This window comes from Manihot esculenta, chromosome 17, assembly GCF_001659605.2.
Source record: "Manihot esculenta cultivar AM560-2 chromosome 17, M.esculenta_v8, whole genome shotgun sequence".
Lineage (NCBI taxonomy): Eukaryota > Viridiplantae > Streptophyta > Magnoliopsida > Malpighiales > Euphorbiaceae > Manihot > Manihot esculenta.
The window spans coordinates 28902494-28915393 of NC_035177.2; the positions used below are offsets into that span (position 1 = coordinate 28902494).

General features: G+C 25.3%; 2 protein-coding genes across 4 annotated transcripts in view; both read right to left on the reverse strand.

The window, feature by feature from the left end:
• LOC110604697 (probable peroxygenase 4) overlaps positions 1-4732 on the reverse strand; it is a 31015-nt gene extending 26283 nt beyond the window's left edge. The window contains exons 1-7 of one of the 3 annotated variants that reach the window (XM_021742972.2): positions 4563-4732; positions 4357-4455; positions 4045-4130; positions 3105-3199; positions 2705-2830; positions 2469-2624; positions 2159-2371 (exon numbers count right to left, since the gene is read on the reverse strand). In XM_021742972.2, coding sequence (XP_021598664.1) covers positions 2362-2371; positions 2469-2624; positions 2705-2830; positions 3105-3199; positions 4045-4130; positions 4357-4455; positions 4563-4683 — 693 coding nt within the window. In that variant the 5' untranslated portion in view covers positions 4684-4732 and the 3' untranslated portion in view covers positions 2159-2361. Of the gene's footprint in view, positions 1-2158; positions 2372-2462; positions 2625-2704; positions 2831-3104; positions 3200-4044; positions 4131-4356; positions 4456-4562 lie in introns of those variants that run through there. The other 2 variants (XM_021742971.2, XM_021742970.2) reach the window with 2 other exon arrangements.
• Positions 4733-9057: 4325 nt separating this feature from the next.
• LOC110605565 (probable peroxygenase 5) lies at positions 9058-10832 on the reverse strand. Its single transcript, XM_021744185.2, has 7 exons — positions 10660-10832; positions 10484-10582; positions 10304-10389; positions 9979-10073; positions 9573-9698; positions 9331-9492; positions 9058-9212 (listed from the first exon to the last, which is right to left on the reverse strand). Exons 1-7 carry the CDS (start codon positions 10778-10780, stop codon positions 9203-9205), a joined length of 699 nt encoding a protein of 232 aa, XP_021599877.1. The 5' UTR covers positions 10781-10832; the 3' UTR covers positions 9058-9202.
• Positions 10833-12900: the final 2068 nt, after the last annotated feature.

Here is a 12900-nt window from a genome sequence, read left to right on the forward strand (position 1 = left end):
CAAAAGTGAAAAGTGCTAATTATGGAAGCATACTACAAGAAAGGGATTATAAAGTATTTTCCTTCTTATTATACGTTGTCAATTTATTTATTGTGAATTTCAAGTAATTAAGTGTGATGGCTCAAGGTTTCCTTCTTTTCTAAAAGTCTTTTAGATATGGCCAATTTTTTTGAAGTACTTGATCTTTAGGGACCAAAATGAAATTTTCCAAAAGAAGTGCTTTTGAAATTATTTTTCATCAAAATGAAAGATCTAAAAATATAGGTTACGAAAATTTAAACGGTTTGAAAAATGGATTTTTACAGCCTAAGTTATGATTTTTCAAAGTTTCAAAGAAGGGATTTTTGTGCCCCCTAAACTCAACCTTCGGCTTCCGAAAGTCAGGGACAGAAACGAAAGTCCCCTATGTTCGGCCGCCGAACATTGACTTTCGGCCGCCGAAAGTGGGTTTTTAAACCAGCCCCCAAAGTGTAACCTTCGGCTTCCGAAAGTAAGGGACAGAGACGAAAGTCCCACACTTTCGGCCGCCGAACCTTGATTTTAGGCCGCCGAAAGTTCAGTTTTAAGGGAATAGTTTCTTCACCCCAAATGGTTCGGCCGCCGAACTCTAAGCTTAGGCCGCCGAACCTGAGTTTTTCTGAACACGGTGTAACGGTTATTTCTGAACATAAACGGCTTTATTTGCATTTAATGCACCCCAACGGTCATATTTATGATAGAACTATAAATACAACTTGTTTTTGTTGTTGTGAAGTTACAACAACCATCTAAGCAAATATTTATTGAGATTACAGCATTTTTCATTCTCTCTCTCTCAAAACCTGGAGCCAAAGCATTAATTTCTTGAAAGTTTGTTTTGAGTTGTAATTGGTTGGCTTTTCTGAGTAAGTAAAGGTTGTTGAGAGATTCTATTGTTGTGAGTGTGGCATTGAGCAAAGTATTGCTCTTGAGTGAAAAAAGAGATTTGTAAAGAGCAAAGGCTTGCTCTAAGATTGTAAGGGTTTTGATCTTCACCCAAAGAAGATTTGATAGTGGAGTTGAACTCTCAAGGTGGACTTGAGGAGAGGACGTAGGCTTGGATAGCTGAACCTCTATAAATCATTGTGTTGATTTTTCTCTTCCCTATTCTCTTCTAATTTCTTGTCTTTGCTTTTAAATTTTTATAAACCCAATTCACCCCTCTTGGGTTGCCTCAAGAGACAACAAGTTGATTAGACTTTTACCACATGGTTGTGTCATGATGATAGCTCATAACCTCTTCTGAGCAATTATTACATAATATCATATACGTAATCAGTGTTTATTTTTATAAACATAAAAAATTAATTTTTCAAAATTGGTTCCTAACAATGTTGTCTCAATGCATCGAATTTATGATAATAATTAAATTATTTAGCAGTTAAAGACTTTTTCTTTTCTCGGAGGAGGACATCAGATCCAACAAATGCTATTTGATTTTAATATTTTGTTTTATATTTAAGACTTTTTAAATTTAAAATACAACTGTGAATTATTAAACTCTAAATTTTCATGATAAAATTATTATCGTTTAATGACAATTCATAGAAATTAAAATATAATTAGTAAATTTGGAGCACAATGTGATTAATTTAATATTTTTTTAATAAATGGTTAATTTGTCCTTAATTATCATAATTTTTGTAATTTCAAGTGTTGAATAAACTAATTTTAATTATTATGGAATTTACGTATATATTAAGTAAATAAATTAAATAATTAGTGAATAATTTATCTCATAAATATTTTAAAAATAAAAAAAATTAAGCAGTTAAAATCTTAAAAATTAAACGTAAATTTTTTAAATAAAAACTAAATAAAAAAAAAAAAACATAAATTAGGATGATTACTTTAAAAGTGTATTGATATAGGACTTTATTTATAAGAGAATTATTATTAGATTTCATAACAATTTATTAAAATAACTGTTTGTCAACTTGTTTTACCTTTGATTAAAAAGAATAAATAGTATAAATATTTAAATGTATAGATACTAAATGATACACATAATTAAAATTATATGAATTAAATAATATAAATATTTAAAATAATCAAAATAATTTATTTTATAAAATATAAAAATATTTTAATTAAATAATTTTTAAATAAAATAAATTAATAAATCTTTTTAAAAATTTAGTAAACGAGAAGATATGTTTTATTCATATTCATTTATCATAAATGGAAAACACAATAGTTTTACTCAACTTATAAATTATTACAACAGAAAGTTAAAAAAAAAAAACAACAACAACAACAATTGTCAAATTCGTTAACATTCTGAAAACGACCATCCAGCTGCTGCTAATCCGAACAGTATTATTCCTCCGATTATGCCATTTTCTAAATAGATCTGCACATATAAATAAAGAAATTTCATTAATTATTATTACCACATATTTCAGTGAATAAATAAAATAACACTATGGCATTGAAGGTTTTACGCTTTCTTTTTAGCCGATGTTTTTCGCTTCTCCTTCAACTCCTTCTCCTTTTCTTCAAAAGCAGTTCCATAGTAAATTCCTTTTACTGTATCTTTCTTCAGCAAACCATGTTCGTCCTTGAAAAGATGGTGCGTTAATGTCCATTCTATCCAGGATGAAACCCTGCATTAATTATCATAATTTATTAATTTCCAACTGTTTAGTAATTATATTAAATTTTACAATCAAAATCTTTAACCAACCATCCAAAGTAGTCTTTAGGTTTTTTGTGCCCCCTTCGCATTTCCCTCAGTTCACTTGCTGTCAATGCATCTGAATGTGTACGTGCATAGTCGCGGAAAATATTTTCGAATTTCTCCTCATTAAATCTGCAAATATTAGTGTATAAGCTCTCTATTGAAATTAATAATTTTTTTAAAATTTAATTCAATTAATTTTTTTATAACTTAAAATATTTTCATTTTAAAAAAATTAAAATCCTCATTTTATAAAATAAATCATGATAAACTTAAAAAACGATTAAAGTATTTACAAGATCTAACTCAACAAAATTTCAAAGATTAGTGAAATATCAAGATCTTCAAAAGTATATTGTAAGATTTAACTATGAAGTTGTTTGGCAAGAAAGAAAATGACAAATACCTTCCTTTCTCGTCATAGACTTCGGTATCGCTCCCATGTTTGGCGAGAGCGACGTTCCGCAACTCAAGAGGGAATAGTAGAGAAGGAAACTTTCCCTGCAATTAATGCATCAAAGTTAAATCAACGCAACCCCAATTTATTATTATTTTATCTAAATCAAATTTGTATGAATTCATATATAAATAAATTATATAAACTTTTAAATATTTAGATTACGAACTGAAATAAATATTATTCGTTTGTAAATATGTTCTTAAGTACTTAATTTATTATTATTTTTCTTTATTACCATGTTTTAAACATTTTTAAAGCTCTCAGTAAAGCATTCTAGTATACTACCTAACACCTCAACTAATTATTTAACAGTTGTTTAGAAAATTATTTATTATTTTATTTTAATAATAAAATTTATTTTTTTATATATTTTTGAAGTTATATAATAAAATCTAAATAAAAAAAGATTTTTAATTACTTATATACAATTTAAGTTTACATTAAAACTACCATTAATGATTATATATATGTCTATCAAAATTAAATTAAAACTTTCATTTCTTCAATAATTATTAATTATTTTTTAAAATAAATTCTAAAATGAATAAAAAATATATTCTCAATAATAAAGATAAAATATGACAAAAAGTTTTAAATATTATTACTAAATTATAAAAAATTATAACAAATTAAAATCTCAACAAGTTAAAGAGAGACTTTAATAATCATTAATGCTTAGTGTACCGTAGATGTGTAAATTTAAAAAATTTTACAATTTTCTTTTTTCTTATTCAATTCTATGAGTAAACTATATTAACCCTTCTTCTATTGAGAAAATCATGTTAAAAACAAGAAGAAAAAAAGAAAGAAAGAAAGAAGAGAGAGAGAGAGGGAGAGTTTCTGAGTCCACTGCTTAGGTGCTAGAGGAAGTGAGAGAGGAACATACAGGGCGAGTTCTCTGACTGGAACCTATATTGATGAAAATGGTACTCGCAGCAGAAAGCAGCACGCCAGCCCCAAGTGCACGTAAACCTGCTAAGCAAAATATCCATCGTATCTTACGCTTTATATAGAAGAAGGTAGAATAAAATAAAAAAGTTTTTTAAAATATAATTTTATAAGATAAGATTTTTCATGATTTTTCATAATTTTTAAATTTTAATATTTTTTATTATTTGAGAAGAAGAAAATGTTTTTTGAAGTATTTTGAATATATATATATATATATATGTGTGTGTGTGTCTGTGTGTATGCATGCCTTGATAGGTCTCCCAGGGATAAACTGCGCCGTCCTGATTCCTGTCAAAGAAGAAACCATGCCTCTGCACAGGGTAGTCTTCATCTGGTTTAAATTTTCCTGCAGAAAACCAAGAAAAATTTGTAGCCCACATGAAAATTTTTCTCTAAGAAGAGCAAAAGCGATTAACACTGTAAGAAATAGTAAATATATATATAAATATATACCCTTTTCTTGCTTGTCGCTTATTATGGAATATGTGGAATCCATTGAATTCGAACTCAGAAGAGATGAAGAAAGGAAAAGAAGGCAGAAGAAGCTAAGAGAGAGTATTGTGCTTTTACGCATGTTTTTTATTCTGATAATTGTTTCCTTTCCTTGTTCTCAGGATAGTTTTCCTTTCATTTCTCCATAATTTATAGGAAATTTCTGAACAACTTAAAAAATGCAAATGTCCAATTCCCCCATAGCCGACGGTCGAGATTTAATCTCTCTCTGTAATTTTATCTTTTATGCTTTTTTTTCTTTTTTTTAAGCAAAACTACTAATTGTATTAATAAAATTTTATCAAATAAAAAAAGATATCATCCCAAATAAAAAGACAATCATGCCTAATAAATTTTCTAACCAAAGTATGAGCAATTAGAATAGAATGACGATGAATCCATCTAACAGAAATATCAGTTCTAGAGCCTAATAAAAATTTATAATCATTCAAAATCAAATTCAATTCAGAAATGTCTAAATGTGGAGACCGAAGAGTTTGAACCATCGGCAAACGGTCCATAGAAATGCAGCCATTAAAAAGTAAAAATTTCATCGCAAACAGTTCATAAGCTCTATTTTCTAGGCTTTTTTTTTCTGACGATTCTTTCCTTCCATTGTTCTCAGGGTAGTTTTCCTTTCATTGCTCCATAATTTATAGGATATTTGTGAACAAAACTTAAAAAATGCAAATATCCAATACCCCAAAGCCAACGGTCGAGATGTAATCTCTCTTTATAATTCTATCTTTTATTTTCATTGAAATGTTTTAAGGGTTGAGCTAGAAAATGCTCATAGTTTTAGTTTTGTGGTAAGTATATTTCAACTAAATTGAAAAGGTCTCAAATTCTACACTCTCCTCAATCGTCGTTTCAAAAACAAAAAAAAAAAATTAGGCTACGAAATATAAAATAGTTTCTGCATTTTCTAATATTTAGAATATAAAAATTACTCAACACCTGGTAAACCTCAAGGAAAATAATACCATTTTTTTGAAAAGGGAAATTTATTTTCTACTATTAAGAATTTTATATGTAAATTTGTTAAGATCATATTTTATTATTTAAATTAAAATTAAATAATAAAAATAAATTATTTTGTTTAAAAATACTTTTACGAAAAATATTTTTTATAAAATAATTTTTTAAATATAAATATTTTTCAGAAACAAACATAAACTTAATTTATGATAAGTATAACATAGCATTCTTAAATATTTATTTTCTATTTGATAGCATTGAGAATAATTTATTGAGAAATTTTTAGGTAGACCTTATTCACCTGAATTCAAAAAATATTAAGATGAGTCTTATTTATTTATTTTTAATAAACATATTCATTTATTTATATTTTAAAATTATTTTAATTTTTGATAGACCAAATACGAATAAATATTTATCTAATTTATTTAGTATGGCTTAGTTATAGATAGACTTATCTCTTTTATTATTAAATGTATTTATTTCATTTAAAATGTAATTTGCATTTTAAAAAATAAAATCTAATTTTTTTTTTATAGTTCAGTTTACTTTTGCAAGAGAAATAAAATAAGTTTTTTAAGTGATTTTAATTTATTCAAAAAGTAGATTTTTTTTTATAATGGGAATCGGAGGAAATGGAAAAGTAAAATATGAAATCTCTCAAATTTATTCAGATACACTTACCAGCAGATTATGTCTATAAATGCTCAAAAAATAGATTTTTAAGTGTTATTATTTAAAATAAAATTTAAGAAATATTTAAAAAACTTTTAAAAAAAAATATTTTTAATCTACTGATTTGGTAGATCTTAAAAATAAAAGTTTCTAAAAGCTTTACTTCAAAATTCAAGGATAGCCTAACATATAAGTGATTATCAATTTAATATTTTTTGTTATTTGGATAAAAACAAAAAGAAAAAAAAAGTGAAAATAATTTTATTGTCTTCTTATTGTGGAAGTTAAATATATGATATAAAAGAAAATACCATGCAGTAAATTATTATTTTATCCTTTTATTTTTCAAATTTAATATATGGGTATAATTATATAAATTATCAAAATATTATAATTTTCCTCTCATCTCACTCTATTTTTTCTTTAAATCGGAGAGATTATATCACAAAATAAAATAATTGGTTATTTTCTTTCCTATTTTCATTCATTTAAATAAAGAAAATATATTTTTGTTTATGATTTCCACTTTAATTTTTCTTCTTACATATCTGTGTAAAAATAATTATGTTTTAGTAAAACTGCTAGTTAATTATAATTTTTTTAAAAGAAAAGATATTTTTGCTTATTAATTATATTAAATTTTACAATCAAAATCTTTAACCAACCATCCATAGTAGTCTTTAGGTTCTTTGTTCGCCCTTCGCATTTCCCTCAGTTCACTTGCTGTCAATGCATCTGAATGTGTACGTGCATAGTTGCGGAAAATATCTTCGAATTTATTCTTAATAAATCTGCAAATTTTAGTATATAAACTCTCTATTGAAATTAAGAATTTTCCAAAAATTTTCATTTAAAAAAAATTAAAATCCTTATTTTATAAATTATTTTTATAAAATAAATCATGATAAACTAAAAAAACGATTAAAGTATTTACAAGATCTAACTCAACAAAATTTAAAAGATTAGTGAAATATCAAGGTTTGATTTACATCCATATCTTCACAGAAAGGAAAAGTATATTGTTCAATATCAAGATTTAACTATGGACTTGTTTGGCAAGAAAGAAAATGACAAATACCTTCCTTTCTCGTCATAGACTTCAGTATCGCTCCCATGTTTGGCGAGAACGATGTTCCGCAACTCAATAGGGAATAGTAGAGAAGGAAACTTTCCCTGCAATTAATGCATCAAAGTTAAATCAACACATCCTTTAGCAACGCCAATTTATTATTATTTTATCTAAATCGAATTTGTATAGATTTATATATAAATAAATTATATAAAATTTTAAATATTTTTGATTTTATATTATAAAATATTTTTAATTAGTTATATACAATTTAAGTATACATTAAAACTACCAATGATTATATATATGTCTATCAAAATTAAATTAAATATATACCCTTTTCTTGCTTGTCGCTTATTATGAAATTCGAACTCAGAAGAAACGAAGAAAGGAAAAGAAAGCAGAAGAAACTAAGAGAGAGAATTGTGCTTTTACGCATTTTTTATTCTGATAATTGTTTCCTTCCCTTGTTCTCAGGTAGAGATCCAATCTCAGGGCCCAATGGGCCGAGCCGGTCTGATTAGTGAGTTTTGATGGACCCTGATTTAAAAGTTGAGTGGGCTGGTCCTGATTTAATCAAGAGACCGGGAGACTTCCAAATGATGGACTGTCGTCATGGGCTTAGCCCGAGACCGGAATGGAGAAATTCAGCGGTCATCACAACCTAAATGCTCCAAAACCTAAATGTGAAAATAGAAACTTGACTACATACTGCACTCGGCACAGCTCCCAAATACATGCCACTCTAACACCTTTAAATCCTTTAGCTATTGCTGCCAATTACCAAATCTTGATTAGGAAAGGTTGACTCCATCAATAGTAGACAAGGCATGAGAATTATACTAAAAAATATTCAATTTAATTATTTTTTTTCTAATAATTTTTTATTTAAAATAAAAAATTTTAATTATTTTTAATTAAAATTTTTAATTTAAAAGAAATATAAATTCATTTGAATTCTTTACTTTTAAAATGAATTATGCCAAATTTGTTGTTAAGAATCTTTAACGTATTATGTCCTTATATTTACAAGACTTATGCAATAAAATTGCTCTTATATATTTATTATTCATAACTTTAAATAGATCACGTATCCTTATCTCATTTATCTGTGAATTCACTAGTTATTACGGACTCACACTAAGTTATAAACTTCGATTTTACTGTTCATATATAATTTTTTTTTTTTAAATTTCTTTAATATTGTTATCGTGATATTTTCTTTAATTATTTTTTGTTGTTTGTAGTTTCTTATTTGATTACTCGAAATAAGAGATTGGGAATAATGCCTTCAGTCCTTCATTCTATTCCCTTGCTTGTTTGTTTGCCAGGAATGAGAGTAGGAATTAATTGAGCCAAATAGGGTAAGAATTATAAATTGGCAAAGGCTTGTAGTCTAATGCTTATCCCCTTGGGGAAAAAAGGAAACTTTTGCTACTATTAATATAAAAATGTGTTTTATGTTTGTCCACATGGAATTGCACGAATTTCATTGAGACAAATAGAATTTCATTAATTTTAATCAAAATGCAATATTTATTTTCATCTTAGTTCATTCTCAGTTTGGAATTAAAATTTTCGGAAAAATTCAATTTAATTAAATTTTTTAATAATTATTTTATTTAAAATAAAAGAATTTAATATTTTTAATTTTAAAAAAAATTATTTTAAAATAAATTAAAATTTTTTATAATTTTATAACAAAATAAATCATATCAAAGGAGAGAAAACAAATAGAGAACACAGTAGTGCTACTCAATTTATTTATAAATTATGACAACAGAAAGCCAAAAACAAATAACAATTATAAAATTTATTAACATTCTGAAGACGACCATCCAGCTGCAGCCAATCCGAACAATATCAATTCCTCCATTTTCTAAATAGATCTGCACAATAAAGAAATTTCATTAATTATTATTACCACATTTATTTTGATTTTAAATTCTCTAACACAATTTATTTCAATAAATAAATAAAATAACACTATGCCATTGAAGCTTTTACGCTTTCTTTTTAGCCGACGCTTTTCGCTTCTCCTTCAACTCCTTCTCCCTTTCTCTAAAAGCAGTTCCATTGTAAACAGCTCTTAATGTTTCTTTGTGCAGCAAACCATTTTCGTCCTTGAAAAGAGGGTACGTTACTACCCATTCTCCCCAGGCTGAAACCCTGCATTAATTATCATAATTTATTAATTTCCTACACTTTATTAATTATATTAAATTTTACAATCAAAATCTTTAACCAACCATCCAAATAAATCTTTAGGTTCTTTGTTCCCCCTTCGCATTTTCGTCACTTCTCTTGCCGTCAGTGCATCTGGATGTGTACGTGCATAGTTGCGGAAAATAGCTTCGAATTTCTCCTCATCAAATCTGTAAATATTAGTAAATAAACAATCTATTTAGAATAAAAAATTCATATTTTATTTTTATATATTTTATTTTATGGATTTTATTTTTATTGATATTCATTATAATCGAGTTTCCTTCAATAAAATTTCTAAATCCGTAAATGAATTCGATAAAATGTTGAAAGCTCAGCGAGATATCGAGGTTTGATTTACATCCATATCTTCGGTGAAAGGAAAATTATATTCTTCAGCATAAAGAGTTAGCTAAGGAGTTGTTTGGCAAGAAAGAAAATGACAAATACCTTCCATTCTTGTCGTAGATATCAGTATCGCTCCCATGTTTGCCGAAACGGATGTTCTCAATCTCAATAGGGAAGAGTAGATTAGGAAACTTTCCCTGCAATTAATGCATGAAAGTTAAATCACTGTGTAAATTTAAAAATCTTTTTTACAATTTTTTTTTCTTATTCAATTGTATGAGTAAACCATTAACCCTTTCTGCTACTGAGAAAATCATGTTAAAAACAAGAAGAAAAAAAAAAAAGAGAAAGAAAGAAGAGAGGGAGAGAGTTTCTGAGTCCAGTGCTTAGAAGCTAGAGGGAGGGAGAGAGAGAGAGAGAAACATACAGGGCGAGTTCTCTGACTGAACAATGTATTGATAAAAAAGGCACTCGCAGCAGAAAGCAGCACACCAGCCCCAACTGCACGAAAACCTGCTAAGCAAAAAACCCATCGTATCTTAATGTTAATATCCCCAGAAAAACAAATTAATTTAATTAAAACAATAAATTTTGAATATATGCTTGCCTTTATATGTCTCCCAGGGATAAACTGAACCATCCTGATTCCTGTCAAAAAAGAAAGCATGCGTCTGCAGAGCGATGCTCTCATCTGGTTTAAATTTTCCTGCATAAATAAAACCAACAAAAATTTGTAGCCCATATGTATATAAGAAATAAGTACATATATATATAAATATATACCCTTTTCTTGCTTGTCGCTTATTATGGAATATGTGGAATCCATTGAATTCGAACTCAGAAGAGATGAAGAAAGGAAAAGAAGGCAGAAGAAGCTAAGAGAGAGTATTGTGCTTTTACGCATTTTTTTATTCTGATAATTGTTTCCTTCCCTTCTTCTCAGGATAGTTTTCCTTTCATTTCTCCATAATTTATAGGAAATTTCTGAATAAACATAGAGCATGCAAACAGTGTTGGATCCAGAAGTCACTGCTCAATTTTTTTTTTCAGCGAAAATTTTAAATTCATTTATTCTATATTTTTTATTCATATAAATATTAAAAATAAAGTTCTCAAAAAAATTTATATAAAAAAATTTTTACAAATTGAATCTATTTAAATTTTTTTTTATAATTTGAATAATTTAATTTATTATCTCGCAGAAGTATTATTTGATTTATTTATATTTAAAATTCTTTTAAAAAATTAATAATCTAACATATAACTTCTTAAACTATTTTTTTAAAATTTTTTTTTCTAAATCTAAATAGATTATGAAGCCCATTTAATAATCTAGCCATAACTAAAACTATATTTTTTTTTAAATTATAAAATTTATTTTTATAAATTTAAATAGTCTAATATATAATTTCAATAAAAAATAAATAAAAATAATTATCACTTTTAATAATAAAAGTTGATTGTGTAAAAATAAATTAAATAATAAATCAACAACTTACTTTTTGAATATTTTTAAAAAATGAATAGAATATTTAAAGTTGAAGGGTTAAAAATTAAAAATAATTTTTTTATTAAAAAAATAAAGAAGGAGAATGATTGCTGTAAAATATTTTTTAGAATTGCAATTTTATTTATGATGAAATTACTATTAAATTTTTGAATTTAAAAAAAAAATTTAGCTAGTCTCTATATTAAAATTACTTATTCATTATATATTATAAATTAAATTATTTAATTCATTTATATAAAAAACTGTCATTCAACTTATTTTAATTTTATAAGTGAAAATAAATAATATATATATATTTAAAATTATATGAGTAAATGATATAGATATTTAAGACATATTAATAAATTTATAAATTAAAAATTAAAAATTTTAATTTTATAAAATATAAATATATTTTAATTATATAATTTTTAAATAATAATAAAGTAATGAATTTTAAAAAAATTAAAGAAAACTACTTTAAGTACTTCTAGAAAATTTTAGGGGGCTATGGTCCCCTATACCCATGTCCATTCGCCCCTGCATGCTAATATCCAATACTCTATAGCCAACGGTCGAGATGTAATCTCTCAATGTAATTTTATCTTTTATTTTCATTGAAAAATTTTAGGATATATGTAGGCTCTTTTATTTGATGAAAAATAAAATATTTTCTCTTTTATTTGATGAGAAATAAAATATTTTCTACACTTTTTAGTATTTAAAGTACTCAGTAAAAAAAGTAAAAAACATATGATTAAAAGAAAAAATTAAATCAGAAAGATAATATCATCTTTTCAAAATATAAAGTTATTCTCTATAATTTAAAAATTTTAATTTTATTAAGATTTATTATGTTAAAAAAGTATGTTTTTACCTAATATTTTTTTAAATATAAATTATTTTTCAGAAATGAATCAAAACTTTAATTTAATATTAAGCGATTTAAGGTGAATATTTGATTAGTTCGATTTAAAATTGTATTGTACTGAATAAATTAAAAATTAAAATTTTAATATTTATAAAAATTGAATCGAATTAATTTTATAAGAAATCGAATCAAATTGAATTAATCTTATTGAGTTCAATTCGATTCGATTTGATCCACTTTAATTTTTAATAAATTTTTTATATTTTTTTTAATATTTTAAAATTTAATAAAAGTATTTTAATTTTAATATAATTTAATTTTTTATATTATTAAAAATAATATATTACTACTATTACTAAGTTGAATTTTTTTTTATTATTATTAAAATTAAAAATTAAATTAAATTAAAATAAATAAAAAATTAAATCAAAATTTTAAATTAATTGTATTTGAACCGAAGACTCCAATTAATAGCGTTCAAAATAATTAATAGCGTCCACCCTGTAAGCGACACGGTGCAGTTTTATATTTTTATTCTCTAATTAATAGCGTTCAAAATAATTATTTTGTGCAGCTTACGGATAGACTTATCCCTTTCATTATCAAATGTATTTATTTTGCTTTAAATGCAATTTGCATGTTAAAATAAATAAAATGTAATTAT